The sequence below is a fragment of the Nestor notabilis genome, unplaced genomic scaffold (genome assembly GCF_000696875.1).
Source record: "Nestor notabilis isolate BGI_N333 unplaced genomic scaffold, ASM69687v1 scaffold27388, whole genome shotgun sequence".
NCBI lineage: Eukaryota > Metazoa > Chordata > Aves > Psittaciformes > Psittacidae > Nestor > Nestor notabilis.
The window spans coordinates 1-18,275 of record NW_009941146.1 but is presented as its reverse complement, the minus strand read 5'-3'; the positions used below and the strand labels follow the sequence as shown (position 1 = coordinate 18,275).

The window sequence follows — 18,275 nt, the reverse complement described above, 5'->3', positions numbered from 1 at the left end:
TAGTGGATTTCATTGAAATTGGGAAGTTTTAGACTAGGTTCTTGCACCTTGTTCAGAATATTTTCCATGGTATAATTTGATGCTGTGGGGGTTGTGTTCCTGTAAATCTAGGTTGCTGAAGAGATCACATTTATTAAGGATATCTGCTCTCTGAACTTGGAGCTGGTGTTTGAGCAGTTTAGGAAAGTCTCATCCTAATGAGTCAGCCTTAGTTTCATTTCCTGTGTTTGCAAACACAATAGAAGGCTTTTAATTTCTTCCATGCCTCTTGTGTGTCTTCTGCGTAATACCTGATTTCTCAGCCATTCTTGCACATAACTAAAACTCTTTTGGGGATTATGCAGTAAAACCTATGCATGTGAAGGTAATTCTGGTATTACCTGGAGGAGTTAGGAAGATAATGATGGTGCAGTTCAACATTAATAGCTTGGTTTGTAGTCTAGAATATTAGAACTTGGTTCAGTCAGTTGTTTTTGCTGCACTGTCTGTTTAAAAGCTAAAAATAGCTAACTGTCTTTCTGAGAATGTCATGTACTAAAATGTAATATTTCTAGTTATTTTAAGACACTTCTATGCATCATTGTTTTGCTATTTGGTTGCCATTTGTACTGACTGATTTTAAACTTGTGCTTTATAATTACTATTGTAGTGATATTTTACGATAAATCTAGGGCCGAAGTAGCAGCTTTTGCAGAAGTGTTAGTTTTCTCCTAAAAATTAATCTTAATATTTAAAAAAAGGATGCTGAGAGGCAAAACCAAACCCACTGTAATAACAGAACCCTGGAGATACTGTTTGCTTCTCCGGCATTTATAATAGGAAGGATTTGTTTCATGAAGTGACTTGTATGTTAAAAGCCATGTATGTTAAAATTGCAGACAATGAGTTAGTTTGTCTTTAGCAAAATTAGTAGTTTTAGTACTCGGTTGTTACAAATTACTAAATATACTAATGCTACATTGGTTTGCAAAGACACAGGTTTGCAAACCCACAGGAGATGTGGGTTTTGGGAGGGGGTATTGTATGTGTTTCAGTGACCAGCATACACTATTAGTGATGAAAACTGTACAGAACCTTTAGTGTGAACCCTCTATTGCATGCTACAGTAACCCAGTTTTTGTTTCATGTAACATTGTAGTATCAGGAGAACTTGTACAAAATCTTACAAGGACTGAGTTCTGGTAATGAAGGCAAGATAGTTCATAATTAAAACACACTGATGTGGGTTTGTGCTGTTGTTGGTTGAGTTGGATTTTTTTTGGGGAGGAGGGGAGAGGTGGGGAGCTTTTTTGAGCACACACCTCTAGATCCAAAGTAGGACAGTGTAATTAAGCCTAGATGTATTTTTTCTCCCTCGTTTGTGGCATCCTTAAAAGTCACAGGAGTTCTTTTTTAGTATTTGCAAAATGGAAGAGCTATCACAAACAACTATTTTAAAGCTGAAGGTTTTTTGCATTTGAAGATCCTGGTGTCCTAGAGCTGCAGTCTTTCTTCCCTTAATAATCCATTGCTCCAACTGTGGAACTCTTCTCCCTTCACGTTCCAATGTACAAAATCAGCAATCTGCTAGGAGATGTGCTGTTACTCAGATACTCATCTAGACTGGTCCTCTTGCAAACCACTTTTTTTGCTGTATTTAAGCTTTCAGATACATAAAGCAGATATATATACTGGTAGTATATAGAAGCAGCTCATTCTATCAAATTGCTTTCTCAGAGACACAGTCTGACACTGGACCTAAAAACAGAGTAATGTTTCTTTAATTTGAATGCAATTTAGATTTAACCCTAGCTGATTGACACAAGCAGTTGTTTCAGGATAGAGTATCCAACTGGATACTGGGTTGATACTGTGATGAAATGTGGTTTCTAAAGCTAAAAGCAGAAATTCCCTCCAGGATGTGCTTTGTCTGCTTCAGTGCTGTGAAATGCATTGGCTCAATGTGATGCGTGACTAGTCAGACAATTCGTCTAAATTTTCATCCACAGTTCTCCAACATGTTTAAATCTCTTCCAAAATTGAGAAAGTTAAATTGCTTTTTACTTAAGTCGTTTCCTTCTCTGCTTAACATCATCTTCCCTTGTATTTTGCTTTGTTTTCTTCTTATTAATTTGTTCCCTTTTCCCTCTATTCTTTTTCCTACTGGGATTCTGGATCATATTATAACTTCACAATACTGACTATGCAAGATGAGGGTCTTAACCATTGTTCTAGCCTCTTTGCATGCTGCATTTTTTTTTTCCTTTTTTGGATTTGTCTCTTTAATGCAATATTTATTATTTTGGCTTTTGTTTTGGAGGGCAATGGCTATCTTGTTTGCAAAGACTCTGGGATATGTTGATTGCTGTTAGCAAGTAAATAATGAGTACTCTGTGATGCTGAAATGACGCTTTCTCACTTTTCTATTTCTCACTCTCTTTTTTTTTTTGTGTGTGTGTGTGTGTCTTTTTAGACCCAGTACAAAATGTGGTCCAGATTTTGGAAAAGCAGTACTTGGAAGAGAAGCGGAGTGCTCTTGAGGAGCAGCGGCTGATGTATGAACGTGAGTTAGAGCTGCTGCGGCAGCAGCTATCTCCAGAAAGGCAGCATCAGCATGGCAGTGACAGGCTCTCCTACACTGCACAGACTGCACAACAGAAAGTAAATCTCTGGACAGAAGAGAGGTGAGAATACTGTGGTTGAACCAAATGAATTAATAAAAACTACAAAGGGTGAAAGATGGAGCTTGAACTGTATGTCAGAAACTGGCTATATTTTTTTGTGGAGTTGACATGCAGTATGAGATCTGCCTCCACCAGACTGTTAGCATTTCGTTTAGGACTAGGTTCTGATGTTTAACATGCACAGATGAAATAAGAAGTTAGTTTTTATTGATCTAGGAAGATGAGAGCAGAGTTTTAGCAGCATGTGTGTGTTTGCATCTTGGCAATGAGAGAAGCTTGCTCTTGGTATCACTGGGGAAAGAGGGACAGCAGCTCCATGGAGGGAAATTCTAGGGGCAGCAACTGACATGATTTATGTTTTCTGCATGCAAATGAGTGTTCTGTCATTGGATTAATTCATTAGGAAGAATGACTTGATGTATTAACAGGTTTCTTATAAGTTTCTTTTAAATCTAATTTCTTCTCAAACAGAAACTTCATTATTCACTCAGCATTTTCTTCTATATGTAGTGAGTTTGAGTGCTTTTACCTATTATTATTTTTGCTTTATTCTCCACCATTAAAAAAACCCAAACCCATGTACAAGAAGTATCTAAACAAAGATGGCCAAGACTGTGTCACAGCTTTCAAATTCAGAGTGTTAGAAATAGAACAGAACAGATCTTGGTTTACTTCTTGTTCAAGGTTTTGTTTTGTAATTTCTGCCTAATTTGGCCTGGGAAAAAAACCTAAACAAACAACAGACTGTTGGCCAGCAATTAATAGAATGTTTTATATGGCAAGTATAGGGAGAAGTAGTGCTGTGTTTCAACTTTAATTAAAATAATTGCCCCTGTAAGAGCTAAAAACAGTATCATTGGGAACTGAATGTAAAGCATTGAAGAGTTACGGTTGGGATTTGCAGGCTTTTTAAGGGCTGCAGGAGGAGTGCAAAATGAGAAACATGCTAGTTGGAATCACTGTATTTCAGAACTGCTTTAAGCAGCACAGCAAGGCTGTTGTGGAGTCATTGATAACCCACTTAAGCAGCAGCAGAGATGAGAAGTAGGCTTACTGCCATGGGAAGCAATACCTCTAAAAAGTTTCAGACGGGAAAAGGAAGTAGCAAAGAACTTGCCTTTCTCTGAGAGTTAAGAAGAAGAAATTGTAATAGATTAACTTAAAGTTAACTGACCAACATAATCCTGTAATGACATAAATATTTAGAATCTGGAGAGATATCAAGGCTCAGTGTTCTGCCAACCTTCTCAGTAGCTGTCAGACGTTTCTTGGGAGGGAGCTGTGCTTTGAATAAGCATTTTTGTCTCTGTTATTACATGGGTGAATGCTTTAGTCTATGTAATTGTTGAACTACATGAAGACTGTACTTTACCGTGTTGTAAAAAAAGAGGAGAATGAATGCTCTTTGTAGCAATCAGTAAGGACTCTGATAATGTTTTGGTGGCACTGCCATTGAGTAAGCAGCTTTCTGGAAGAACTAGTATTATCAATTTCCTGTCCTCCAGAAGATCCTCCTAGGTATACCTTTTATGTATTTATAGTTCTAGAAGAGGTTCAGGCTTTAAAAAAGAGCAAAACCAAGCAAAATCTTCGAGGGATTTCTGCTGTAAAAGCATGGCAACATGGTGCTGAGAGGGTGTACCAGCCAACTGGCTAGAAGGCAAGAAGTGCAGGGTTAAAAAAATGAGAAGACTCTTACGTGAAGAATGCACAAAAGAGCCAAGTGACTGGATTGCATGGGATTTGATTAGTGCAGTTTTAGTTCTTGCTCTCTTGCCATTGCGAATGAAGCTGAGCTATACTGGATCAGCCAGCAAAATTAATTTGATAGGTATCGGATGTAGGAGGCACATGGTTGTATCTGTCAGATCAGCTAGAACACACTGCACAGAGTTTATTCTGGCTGTATGCTGACTGTGGAAGGACAGATGATATCTGACTTGGTGTTAAAACCTATTGGCATAAAGTTAACCCATTGTAACTTTGAACAAACTGAATTTATTGAGGTGAGGGGGGTAGACAGGGTGTACTGCAGTAGAGGTTTATTTCAGCGTATTCTGTATTTGGCATAAGAATCCCAGAGACCTGCAATGGTACCTCATGAGTGTCAGATTAAGTTTCCTTTGGTTTTGTCTTAAACGACTGTTTCAGGATTTCATTTTTCAGTGGGTATTTGCTTTGGTTAATATGCTAATGGAGCTCATCATATGTTTTATGCAGTAAGAATTAGGAAATACTATCCGAAACAGTGGTTTGGGTTTTTTTTGGTTTTTTTTTTTTAGTGAAGTTTTTGGAAGGGTGCTGGCACAGCTATATGTAAAAAACCATAACCATAGTGAGAACTACCCATACTAATTGGTTGAGTTACTCATAAGTCTTCCTTATAGTCTTAAACTATTCCTTTCTTGAGAATCTAGCTGAGATTGGTGTGGGAGTCTCCCCACAAAACTCACCAGATGACAGTGTCCCAGATCATGGAAGGGTGACTGGCTATAGCTGAATCCCATGGATCTTGCAGCACTTACAGATCAAAGCTGCCTTCTGTTTCTCAAGCTAGGCAGCTGTCTCACAGTGGTTGCAGGTGTAATGCGCTCTCAATATTAAGTACTATTTAATGAGTAATTCTTGACTCTGCCTTTGTTTTCTGGGTGAATCCAAAATTATAGGTGTCTGTAGAATGTGTCACTCCCATGGTCTGGAATTGCTCATTTAATCTTGATGGCTTGGATAACAGAAGCAAGAGGCAGCGGGAAAGGAATTTCCCATATAATGCCAGGAGCAAATATGGAAGTGGACTAAAAATCTGCTGATAGTAGCAGTTATTTCAGATCCAACAAAACCCACACTGATGCAAACTTATGCCAGATAGGGGAGCGAAACAAAGCTGCATGTTATAGCATGTCGAAGGCACTAAAATTCAGGGCTGCTTACTAACACTGCTGGTCATTTACCGCTTTGGCATGGTATCAGGGAACCAGCAGAGTGCAATTTAAATTACCCAGGCTGCTGTTGGAGATGTTTTAAAGAAAGATAACCACTCAAGGAGAATTCTGTTGGGGACAGAAAGGCACATTAATTGTTTGTTGTTTGCAGTTGGTATTATAAAGACATACAAAAGGTCTAAGCTTACCTGAATAAAGACAAATAGGCAAATTTTGCCTGTATTCACAGCAAGGCCTATGAGTTTAGTTGGTCCTCCTACGCTTGTCCATAGTGAGTTTTGTAGATATGAGAAGTGGATTTGCACAAAATGTGCTGTATTTCAATAGGACTTTACTTAGAAAAGCTAAAAAGTTGTACAGGGGAGTGCAGGTCACTGATCATGAGTTTTATGAAGATGATGAGGCATGGGAAGTGCTGTTGGGATTACAGAGAAAGGCAGAAAGGGGGACTTTGCATTTGCTCAGAGGATAATTGTGATACTTTTAAAAGGCAAATTAAAGATGAGAATTCCAGGTGAGAGTGTATCTTAGTATCGCAGGTAGAGGTATAGTATGTGTCATAGCAGGTTTGCCAGCTGGTATGTTAGAACAGATTTGCTCAAACAGGCCTTAGAAACCTCTTTGGAATTTCTCCAGATACTAGTAACTGTTCAGAGCGCAAAAGCTTTAACTTGTGCTTCTCCATCTATTACTTAAAAAGTACTTCGGGTATATAGGACTTAAATAATCTTAATGGGTACACTTGAGATGGCTTAACTATATGCAGGGAGCTCTGGGGGTCTATTGCACTGCAGACCTAGCTGTGATGTAAAGCTGTGGCATGCAGTGATTGCAGGTTCCAACATCACGATCTGAGGAAAAGCAGATTTTATCAAGATGAAGTCTCACATGTTGGGACTGGTAGTTTCTGTGGAACAGGACTCCGGATTAAAGACAGCTGCAATTATTTTGTTTCTTGAAAATTAGGAACGTCCGTAGGGCTTTTAACAAATCGTCATTTTAACAGCTTCCATAGAGCTGTGCCCTTTTATTTGGGCATTACTGTGCTAGACTCATCTCAGCAGTCATGTTCGTTTAATATGTGATCACTGCTTTTCTTCAATAAAGTTGTCTGACACTGTTTCGTGTTTGCTGACATAGTTCTATACAGGATTTCTTCTTAAGCTTGTTTCATAAAAGTCTTTGTTAGCACCTCTGTTTGCAGCTTTCCAATAATAGAAATAGGTTTCTGTGTATTTTTCATGTTACCTACTGCACCACAGGGATGAATTGTTTCGACAGAGCCTGGCTAAACTTCGAGAGCAGATAGTAAAGGCGAATACACTGGTGAGAGAAGCAAACTTCTTAGCAGAAGAACTGAATAAGCTAACAGATTACCAAGTAACACTTCAGATCCCTGCTGAAAACCTCAGTGCCAACAAGAAGGTAATGACAACAAAAAATCCTGGCAAATGTAGTTTTGTGGCTGATCTAAGATATGTAGACATATAGAAGAGTCATCTAACTTGAGGCTATCATATGTTATTTTTGTTAGATTATGCATAGGCAAAATATGAGTGCTACCTGACTTTAATATATTTGAAGTGAATAATTTCAAAAGAAAATGGGAACAGAGCACTAAATATGGCTTTTGCTGTTCTTTCACGTGTATGATCACCATATGCACATGCGATCTGTCAACAGACATTTGTGCTCTGTTGCTGTAAAACCTGCATTTTAGTTATGCTTGCAAAAATTACTGGGTTTTATTAGATACCTGCAATTTTTTTGTCCTAAGGCTTTTCTAGTTGTAGTCCTGCTGTAAACATAATGATAGCAATTAGGTTAATATGCTTGTCGTAAGTGATTTTATTGAGAGCGCTAATGTTCCTCTGTGAATAGTAGTTGTCTGAGAAGGACAAAGAGGTCTGGATGCTTAAGGGTGTATAAGGTGTGCTGTATTTGAGGACAGAGATAGTATGGCTGGCATGCGGAGAGCCAGATTTTCAGCATTTTATTCCTTTTTAGGAGTGCAGTTTGAGAGAAGAGTTAAACTTCTTACATACACCTTTCCTGCAGTGATTGTTGTTTTTTCCCTCTGATTTAGAGGGGTGCAATAGTAAGTGAGCCTGCTATTCAAGTGAGAAGAAAAGGCAAAGGTACTCAAGTGTGGACCATTGAGAAACTAGAGAACAAATTGATTGACATGAGAGACGTCTATCAAGAGTGGAAGGAAAAAATTCCTGAGGTATTGTATATATTTTCTGAAAGGGATCAGAGACTTTGTTTTCTTTTAACCCCTTTTAAGATGTTGTACGTTTTAGTGGGGTAGAACTTGATCTTAAAATGTGAAACATTCTGTAATTTCATTTCAATGTCCCCCAGTCTTAAAGCAGGCAAGAGATCAATTAAAGATACTTAGTCTACATCAGTATCTCCATCCAAACTAAGTGGCATTTCCAAGGAATTTAAGTAGCGTGTTAGCCTCAGCAAAGTAGTATAAGACTTGTCAAAAGCTTGCTTGCTTACTGGCAAGATTTAGTGTTCCAGAAAATGTCCTGTAAGTATCCAGGTAGAAGTGCACAGGAAGTATATTTTGCTGTCTTGTGGCTGATGGGGAGCACCTAAATTACTTGTATCAAGAATCATTCTCAAGTATGTTTGAACAGCTGTTGTGCCTTTGTTACATGCCTTGGACGGGACAATGGGAGTCTCTAAAATCATAACACAGGGGAGGTCAAGCACTTCGTCTGTGCCCATTGAAGACAACGATGATTTTGCTGCTGACTTTAGTAAGAACTGATAGCGCATCCTTTGAATTATGTCTGCCTGAGCCAGGATTGTCCTTGCCATGACCTATGTCATCCATGATGCATGTGTTCTATGTGCTACATAGAAACATGTAGGTCGAATGCATGTGTTGAAGATGGAGAAGGGAAGGAGCTAACAAGCCCACTGAGGAATGCCTATGGTGCTAGGAATCTGCATGATTTCTTTGTGGCTGTGTATGGGGTACTTGCGTAAAAAATGCTGCAGATGTGAGCTCTGTGGGAGCCATAAGAACGCTTACAGGCCTAAGTGGGAGTCATTCTGCACCTTCCCTTTTGCCCTTGTAGTGGTATCCAGCAGCCAGACCAGCTGTTCAACTTGGGGATGATTTGTCTTCTCATTTAAAAACTGTAAGCAGAGCAGGAAAGTAAGGTGAAAGTTAGTGAAATCAGTGGCTATTGTGCTTGCTCATGGTAAAATCTGCTTTGTCTTGACATCACTAAAAAATGTAGGTCATCTTATTACTATATATCATCATGAATAAAGGATTGTATAATGGCTCATCTCAAAGATTTAATTTCAGACTTGTGATATGCTTCTAGTCTCTTTCTACTTCTGTAACAGGAAGGAACAGAAAAGATTGGTAGTGACTTGATTTTTGTGCCATGATCTTATACTGTATGGTTACTTGGGTGTGTGTTCTCACACCTACAGTTTCTGACATAACTTTTACAATCCTTCAAACAGATCAGGAAGCTGATTGGCAAAAGGGGTGATCCTTTTTATGAAGCACAGGAGAACCACAACTTAATTGGTGTGGCCAACGTGTTTCTGGAGTGCCTTTTCTATGATGTTAAGCTGCAGTATGCTGTGCCCATCATCAGCCAGCAAGGAGAGGTGAGTGGATGGTGGGCTGGGCCTACCTCTGTGGGCACCCTCTGTGCTGGAAGACTTTACACTGTGTTTTTTATAACAAGCAAGTGATGCTTACTGCCTTGTTTCCCAGTGAAAAATTGTTTTACAGATTGCTGTGTGTGTTTTCTGTTTAATTGTTTACAATTGCCCAGCTGGTAGAATGAAATTCTTAGTATTAATGTAGGCAACTGAGCAAAACCTGGCACATTAAGGTTTTGAAGTACAGTACACCTTTTCTGTTGTGCATGAATTAAAAAGTTCAGTAATTCTGAACATAAATATTTTATTCCTTTCTTCTCTTTTTTGCTATGGTTACTTTTCATTTGGTGACTGAGAGTTGTCCAGTTCTGTCTCTAAATACCTGCTAGAGTTAGATATAGAATCATAGAATAGTTAGGGTTGGAAAGTTCCAACCCCCCTGCCATGAGCAGGGACACCACACGCTAAACTATGTCACCCAAGGCTCTGTCCAGCCTGGCCTTAAACGCCTCCAGGGTTGGAGCATTCACAACTTCCTTGGGCAACCCATTCCAGTGCCTCACCACCCTCACTGTGAAGAACTTCTTCCTTATATCTAATCTAAACTTCTCCTGTTTAAGTTTAAACCCATTACCCCTTGTCCTACCACTAGAGTCCCTAATGTAGAGTCCATCTTAATCTTATCTACCATCTTAATGTCTTGAGTCCCTTGTGCACAGTATTTATCTTGCCTTAGGTTGCAGGACGGTTGCATGTTGAAGTAATGCGAGTTACGGGGTCTGTCCCAGAACGTGTAGGAGAAGGAGATGATTCATCAGAGAACTCCAGTGAGAGTGGGAGTCTGGAAGTCATGGATAACAATGGAGAAATTATTCACAGAGCAAAAAAGCTCTCCTGCAGGGTAAGTGAGAACACATGATGAAGTTAACAGTTTCAGACCTTTGTAACTCTGTAGCCATTCCAATGTAAAGTACTAAGCAATGTAAGCTATTACTTGCTTAAAATTCTCTGAAGAGGAAAGAGACTTCTTGGCTGTTGGTACTTTGGGATTACATATTTAGTTTTTGTACAATTTACCACTGAAGAAAAACAGTCATATATATGACAACATCTGTTTGTCTCCTCAGGTAAAAATAAAAGAAGCAACCGGACTGCCACCTAATCTCTCCAACTTTGTTTTTTGTCAATATACATTTTGGGATCAATGTGAGTCTACAGTAGTGGCACCAGTGGTAGATCCAGATGTGCCTTCACCTCAGAGCAAAGATGCTCATTTTACAGTGACCTTCTCTCACTGCAAGGTAACTGTTGTTATTATTATGTAGTGTTACCAAGAGGATGGTATGTTTGAGATAAGCTATTTAGAATCTGAGCCTTGTTTTGCTGAGGGAAGAAGGAGGGAATCAAGTCATGTAACTAATGACTTCTGACTATACTTTGGAATGCCATAATATTTCACTTCACTTCAAAATGTAACAAAATGAAAAAATCTTTTAAATAGTGGTCTTTTAAATTCAGATGTCATCTCTAAGGCATGGGAAAAACTATAGTTTATGTAGTGCCATCTTACTATATACTTGTTTGATAAGCTCAGTAACTTAAAGATCATTGGAGCTGTATTGCTTTATGGAAACTTTCAATGAATAAAACACAGTATGCAGAAGCAGGAATCACTGAGGTGATGTTTCACAACTTTCTTGACTAGAGTCAAGCTCTGTGATCCAAACTGTATAGTTTTACCATACAGGAGTCAGTTGTTGGGTATGTCCTTGCAAGCTAGGTGAGGAGATAGAATTATTTCATTTGATTTGTTTTTATTTATTGCCAGGACTATGTGGTGAATGTCACAGAGGAGTTTTTGGAGTTCATTTCAGAAGGAGCTCTTGCTATTGAGGTGTGGGGTCACAGATGTACTGGCAATGGCAGCTCTGTTTGGGAAGTTGATTCTCTTCATGCTAAAACTAGGACACTGAGAGACAGGTACAAACAAATTACCCAGGAATGCTTCCATCATCTTTCCAAAGGCTTTCTAATACTTGTGGTACACAAAATATACCTTGGCAAGGCAACCATTAGTTTTTCTGGGGATGTCGTTGTAGATGGAATGAAGTAACTCGAAGAATAGAAATGTGGATTTCCATACAAGAATTGAATGAGATGGGAGAATATACTGCAGTTGAACTCCATCAGGCAAAAGATGTTAACACAGGGGGAATTTTCCAGCTTAGACAGGTATGTATCTTTTCCCTGTCTTCTTATTCAGGCTTAAAACTGATTCTTCATTTTATTCTTAGTTTATCTCTGTTTCTTTCTCTCTGTTTCTGTCTCTCAATTACCTGTTCAGGGTCATTCTCGCAGAGTTCAGGTGACGGTGAAACCCGTCCAACATTCAGGAACATTGCCTCTCATGGTAGAAGCAATTCTTTCAGTCTCTATAGGTGGTGTGACTGCCAGATCAACCAAACTGCAGAGGGGCTTGGACAGCTACCAGGTAAGACAGTTATTCTTTCAATTTGGTTTGAAAACATAATTCCAAAAGGGGCTTCAGCACACTGGTACATGATATTTTGCAGTTTTACACGTTTGAGTTTCCTACATAAAATGTGAGCATAAGGCACTAAATCTGCTTCTTTTTCCTGCATATATAGTTAGGTGTATAACTGATAAAGTACCAAGTGTGCTATTTGAATATATATAAGCAGGAGGAATATGTATTTTTACCTTTATGTGTACAGGTAATTAATTTTAGTTTCCCTCCCTTACAAGGATGGTGAAAGCTGAGGAGGAGAAAAGCAGAAAAAAAAGTAAATTAGTAGAAAAAACGTCTTATAGTCAGGTATTATTTACGTTTTCAAGAAGGCTGAGTTACTTGATCAGAATCAAAAAGAGACATCGTTGAATGTGAAAGGGCTAATTCATGTAGCAGAAAAAGTCCTTAAGGAGTATAAGTGACTTCAGCTTCAATACCGGGCAAATTCATATTGGAATTAAAGCATGATGTTAACAGTGATGACAAAGAACATGTGGAATGGGTCACCCAGGGAAGCAAGGCGCCTGTTGTCAGAAGTGTTACATTCAGAACCACAAGCAATTATAACCTTAAATACAGATGAAACAGTAAAACTTGAAGATTGGTGATATGTTTGCTCAGTCCTTTTTCTGGCTATGTATTTGGGGGGAGGTATTAATTTAATTTTTTTATTAAATATACTGACTAACACTCAAATCATGTCTGTGCTGCTATAGCCTGTAATGAAAAAAAATTCTGTTTCTACCTGTTAATAAGACTTTGTTTGAGTGTTGTAATTTTAACATTCTACAAGTTTGTGGCAAAAGTGATAGTGTTCGTGTTTTGGGGTATTTGTGTGAGTTTCTTTTGAGAGAAATGCATGTTGTTTTGTGTTTTACAACATTTATTTTCTCCTACCAGAAGGAGGAGGATGATGGTGGTGATATGGATAGTTACCAGGTATTGCTGCTGTTGCTGTCAATCCTGTGGCATGGGGCACAGCTAATGCTAATAGCCAGCAACTTTCAAATGAGCAAGCACACTGGAGCAAGCAAAAGCGGCTTTGAGATACATATCTGCTATTTAAGAGGCTACCTGGGCTATATAAACACTGCTATTTCAGTTTACCTTGTGACTTTATACTCTTGCAGTGCGTGCTCTTCTCTAGTACTTAGCAGTCAGCTCTCCTAACTGGCTACATGAATTCCTATGTGAATAAAAGCTTAGAAACTAATATAGAATGAAAAGTTTCCAGTGACTATCACAGGGAAAGCTACAGCCACCTGCAGCTGCAGGCATCCTTCCCAACCAAATTATACAGCATAGGATTTTTTGTTTGTTTTTCTAAAGAAAACATCGTAACCTCTTTTAAGTTGTGCAGTTTTCTGAAATGCGTGTAGGAGAGAGAGGGGAAGATGCCAGGAAGGAGAATACAGACACTTCAGTGAAGCAATTCCTTTTTTTTATGTAAACAAAACCAAACATTGAGCCTGTTCTTTTTTTGTGATAAATAAATACTAGACACTCACAGGTTAGACTGTATAACCGCATACTCATCTAAGAAGCGACAAAGGGCAGAAGAGGAAATGCCTGAAAAAATAAAACACATTTCAGACTTATTTCTAATAGGCAGCCTTATGAAAATAAAACCAGTTAGGTGAGAATGCTGACATCCCTTCAGACAAGGTTTTAGGTTTTACATCAATCTCAAAAATATCAAGGTACTAACTTCTTGCGGGCTGTTTATGCGCTTCCTGACATATCACAGAGAAGAATGAACCTGATTTTCTGTGATACCACAAAGCATGATTGCATGATGGGTTTTGTTTGCATGAGAAATCTTTTGCTTGCACTGATGGCAGCTGCTAGCAATGGAATTTTGTGCAGGTTTGAGGGCGTACTGACCTGTCTAATCTTCAGGAGAACTTACGATCAGCTGATACCTTTTTTTCCTATTCCATATGCGATTAAAAAGGTTGATTGCCATTTCTGTGAGTAATTAGCCTATGGTGTATAATTCTATTCAGCAACTAAGGCAGTCACATTTTCTTTTTCTTCTGTTGGAATTTGAGATCTGAAAGCAAATAAGCTTCCATTCATTGGGTGATGAGGTACTTAATCAGTGTGCATGTCATTCAGGGGGAAAAAATTTTCTGCATCATGCAAGCTGTTAAATATAAATACTGATGAAATTATCACAAAATTCACTGCCCTTTAATCTTAACAATGTAGCCTCATGACTTTCTTTTCTCCTTCCATTTTAGGAAGAAGATTTAAACTGTGTGCGAGACAGGTGGTCTGATGCATTGATAAAACGCAGAGAATACTTAGATGAGCAGATTCAAAAGATCAGCAATAAACAAGGTTTGAAGCTTAAAAATCCTGTCGTCCCTTATTCTCTATACCATGAAACATCTGTCTCGTATATACCAGTAATCTCTTTCACTGTAGAAAAATCAGAGGATGATCTAGAACGAGAAGCCCGGCTGGTCGAACAGTGGGTAGGGCTGACGGAAGAGAGGAACGCGGTGTTTGTTCCAGCACCAGGCAGTGGAATTCCCGGTGCCCCTGCAAATTGGTATGTTCAGAGAAACCATTGGAGTGGTTATTTTTCTCCACCTGAACATTACACATAAGAAGGTAAAAATCTCATGATGTTTTAGAGCTTGCCATGTTTTTCTATAATACTACGAATTATGCCCAGCAGGCAGAAGGCTGGAAGAAGGTCAGATGCTGGCTCAAATGTAAGAAAGGTTTTCTTAGTTTACGTAGTACATAAAGTAGCTTTGAGATAGCTTTCAAGGTTTGAAAATCACTTTTGAATTTAACATAGTATTTTATAATTTTACAAAAATCTGAGAAAGTTATCCTGTAGTTTGACTCCTTTCAGAAAAGGAGTGGTTCAGAAATGAATGGTAGAACTCCACTGATAAGGAGTGGGGAGGAAAGAAATTCTGATTTCAAAGGACGTGTTCTCTTCCGTTTCATTTGAATTTCTAATACATTGCTCTTAATTTCATTTAAATCTGTGTTTTAACTAAGATCATTGGAAAAGACATGCAAAAATGAGGAATGCAACGTACTGGATTTGGGAAAGTGTGGACAAGAAATACAACTCTAATCAAGTGTACACTGATGATTCTGATAATACCTAATCTCTCTTCTTAATTGGATGAATGATTTAGTGATACTCTTTCTTTGCCATTTTTTCCTATTATCCACCTGAAGTGTGCCGTGATCATATATCTAAAAGGGTATTTATTGACATAAAGTTCTTTAACCCTTATGACTGAGATGACTACAACCAGTTAACTTTATGAGAAACAGAACAGGATGTTTAAAACTGTCATACTCGCAGCAACTGAAATGTGCTGTGTGGTTTGAATAGAGTTTTGGCAAAGCACTACATTCAGCTGCAAGTGTAGATAAACAAAATATTGTCTGTGCAACGTAGGCATTCAGATTAGCCATCAAAATGTTGACAGCTTTAGTCATTGATTACAGTTGATGAATCTTGCATTGAGATCTGTTTGCCCAAATTAGCTTAGGTATGAATTTGCCTGCCTTGTTCCCAGCAGTTTGTTTTGTTTCAGGATTCCACCTGCAGGAATGGAAACACATATACCCGTCCTCTTCCTTGATTTGAATGGTATGTTGTAACAGCAGATTAAGAAACTTGGGATGGGGGGAAATTAATAAGCGGAAGAATGAATCTGAAATGTGTGAAACCAAACAAGTCCTGGCAATGGCACTGTCTAATATGGCTTGTAAAATGCCTTTTAATTCTGATTCTGTATGTTGGAATAATCATGTACAACTGTTTGAAAGTAAAGATAAAAATTGGGGAACGTGTGAGTGAAGTATAGCCTATACAACAGAAAATTGTGTAAGAAAGCAAGTTTAGTTTAAATCAAGCAGCAGATAAGAAAATCCTGTAAACATTTTGATGTACAAATCCACGTGTCATTAAAGCACTGATGGAGAATCTCCCAGTGCTTTCAGACCTCCTCCTACTGAGGTAGCTGTGGAGTCTTAAACAGCTGATTTAATGAAGAGTGTGTTAAGATTTTGTTAGAGAATCTAAATGTTCTCCCTTTGAAGGTATTTAGTTTTACATGTGAGAAGGCTATTCATATGTATTCATGTGTATTCTTAAGACACAGATACACATTGTAAGCAACAAGAAACTAGAGTTTGCATGCTATCTAAGGACTGTTTAGGAAGCAAGTCTTTAAGTGTAAACTTGGGGCATAAAGCAGAGGAGGATCCACAAGCCTTGTCACATCCAGCACTGCAGTGAGGGCTGCCAGATGTGTTTATATAGGCAACACATGAATACCTGCTTTTGAAGCTGCTTTTGGAAAATTATGTATACTCTTTCCTTCATCTGTGCTCACAAGGAATGTTCTTATTTGGGTTTTTTTTCATTATCAAGAGAGATTAGCGGACAGAAGATCAAATAGGATATTTAACTAGATGATGGATCATTGCACAACTTGTTTGGTTGGTTGGTTGGTTGGGGTTTTTTTGCGTTTTCGGGGTTTTTTTTGTGTTTTTTGGTTGGTTTTTTTTTTTTTTTTTTTTTTTAGCTTTTAGCCTGATGTAGCCAGAACTGCTATTCTTGTTTTAAATATTTCCTGAGACATCAGAAGTGATTTAACTAAGAGATGAGCTGGTTAGGTGGATAAATCAGAAGTTTTCTGGCTGAGGATGTTAACATTATGAATACCTAGAAACAGTTTTAAATTCAGTTTAGGTTATGTGAGAATGTGTTCTGCTGAGTCTTAGCCTGGTTTTACTTCCTTTCTTTTGTATGCTGAAGTAGTATTCAAAGGACTGCATAATAAGAAGATTAATCAGGATTAAATGTATTATGAAATATGAGTAGGACTTTGTTACAGCTTTGTATTACAACTTTGCCTCTATATATTAATATCATTTGGTATAAAACTATGTCATTCTTTGCACATTTGTTTCATTAGCTGATGACCTCAGTGCCAATGAACAACTTATAGGTCCCCATGCATCAGGAGTTAACTCAATACTACCAAAGGAGCATGGGAGTCCATTCTTTTATCTGCCGATCATAAAACACAGTGATGATGAGGTAAACAGTTAGCAAGCCTCCTTCTTGACAACTACAGTTTGTTTTAATTTCTTTTTATGTTTGATTTTCTACTTGTATGTGTTTAATCATTATGATTATTATTATCTTTTTGTCTTAGAAGTACTATCTGTATCTAGTGCTGCCTTTGTTTTCTGGCCTGTTTATTTAGAATTGAAGAAAGTATGACTTGTTAGGTCTTCTGCCTTAATTTGGAGGCAACAAGTCTTAGCTGCTCTTGGCAAAAGAATAATTCAGCTCCCTGACTCAAAATCACTTTTTCTTCTTTCCTTACCCCTTCATCATTCCTTTTGGAGGCTCTTGATTCTTCAGAGAAAGCCACTTCATTTGTTAGCACACTAGGCAAAGCCTAATATTTAAATAAAACCTTTTCTTTTGTAGTACACAATTACTTTTTTTAACATAAAGTTTGGGAATTGATGGAAACAAATTGAGCTTGAACCCATCTTGGAATTTCTTAACTGGTTTCTTTCATATCCTGTGCCAACTCAGGCCATTGCTTAAAAGACCTTTTCCAGAATAAATGGGACGCTGAAGTTGGGGAGGAGGAAGAGGGAAGAAAAAAGGTATTCTGCAGGATGAGAGCATGTTTGTTCTGTATTGGTCTCTATAACCTAATCCAACACAGATGGAAGATGTAACAATGAATTCTACTAAATTTAAGTACATTTGCAATAGGATTTGTATTCCTTCCTCCAGTCTTGGTTCTGCTTTCCTTTCTGCCTCCAGCTGTGTGAAGGCTTCCTTTCATGGCAGGATTTGCACAGTGCAGGGATCGTGTTCATGATGTTTTTTCCCGGTATCTTAATACCTTTATTATGCTGCTTCTGATAAATTCCTTGTTGTGAAAAGGGAGTTTGACTCCACTTTGTTCAATGATGCTTATTTTTGTCTCATGAAAGAGTTGTTCTACTTCATGTTAAATCATTGCAAATTAAGTCTATTGTTAGAGTAGTTGAATCTTTGATTTCCCTTTCTTTCTGTCCGCTTTGTTTTTCTGCATAGGTTTCAGCCACTGCTGCTTGGGACTCTTCTGTCCATGATTCAGTGCACCTGAATAGGGTAACTCCTCAAAACGAGAGAATTTACTTAATAGTGAAGACTACTGTGCAGCTCAGCCATCCTGCTGCAATGGAACTGGTATTACGCAAAAGGATTGCAGCCAATATTTATAACAAGCAGGTAGCAAGTTTATGTGTTTTTTTTTAATCATGAATTTTTTTTCATATCCTTAATTAATTTTCTGAATGCGTTTTCTTAACTGCTTGCTTGATTTTGTATAAGTTTGGTCCCTTCTATTCTTATGAAAGATAGATTTTCATAGGCTGCAGTGAAGTTGTAAACTTCGGGCGTATTTCTTTGAACGGTGTCCTGGGTTCAGCTACAGCAGTCAT

The 18,275-nt window shown here is 38.2% G+C and overlaps 1 protein-coding gene across 1 annotated transcript in view; it reads left to right on the top strand.

Annotated features, from left to right (window-relative positions):
- Window positions 1-18,063, top strand: part of KIF13A (kinesin family member 13A) — a gene marked incomplete at its 3' end in the record, with an annotated part of 96,953 nt that extends 78,890 nt beyond the window's left edge. The window contains exons 16-30 of the mRNA XM_010020721.1: window positions 2,453-2,663; window positions 6,868-7,030; window positions 7,692-7,832; window positions 9,101-9,250; window positions 9,984-10,148; window positions 10,375-10,548; window positions 11,076-11,227; window positions 11,347-11,479; window positions 11,592-11,738; window positions 12,678-12,716; window positions 14,021-14,120; window positions 14,208-14,334; window positions 15,350-15,405; window positions 16,739-16,863; window positions 17,887-18,063. Of these exons, the coding sequence (XP_010019023.1) occupies window positions 2,453-2,663; window positions 6,868-7,030; window positions 7,692-7,832; window positions 9,101-9,250; window positions 9,984-10,148; window positions 10,375-10,548; window positions 11,076-11,227; window positions 11,347-11,479; window positions 11,592-11,738; window positions 12,678-12,716; window positions 14,021-14,120; window positions 14,208-14,334; window positions 15,350-15,405; window positions 16,739-16,863; window positions 17,887-18,063 (2,060 nt within the window). The remainder of the gene's footprint in view (window positions 1-2,452; window positions 2,664-6,867; window positions 7,031-7,691; window positions 7,833-9,100; window positions 9,251-9,983; window positions 10,149-10,374; window positions 10,549-11,075; window positions 11,228-11,346; window positions 11,480-11,591; window positions 11,739-12,677; window positions 12,717-14,020; window positions 14,121-14,207; window positions 14,335-15,349; window positions 15,406-16,738; window positions 16,864-17,886) is intronic.
- Between the last annotated feature and the right edge of the window lie 212 nt (window positions 18,064-18,275).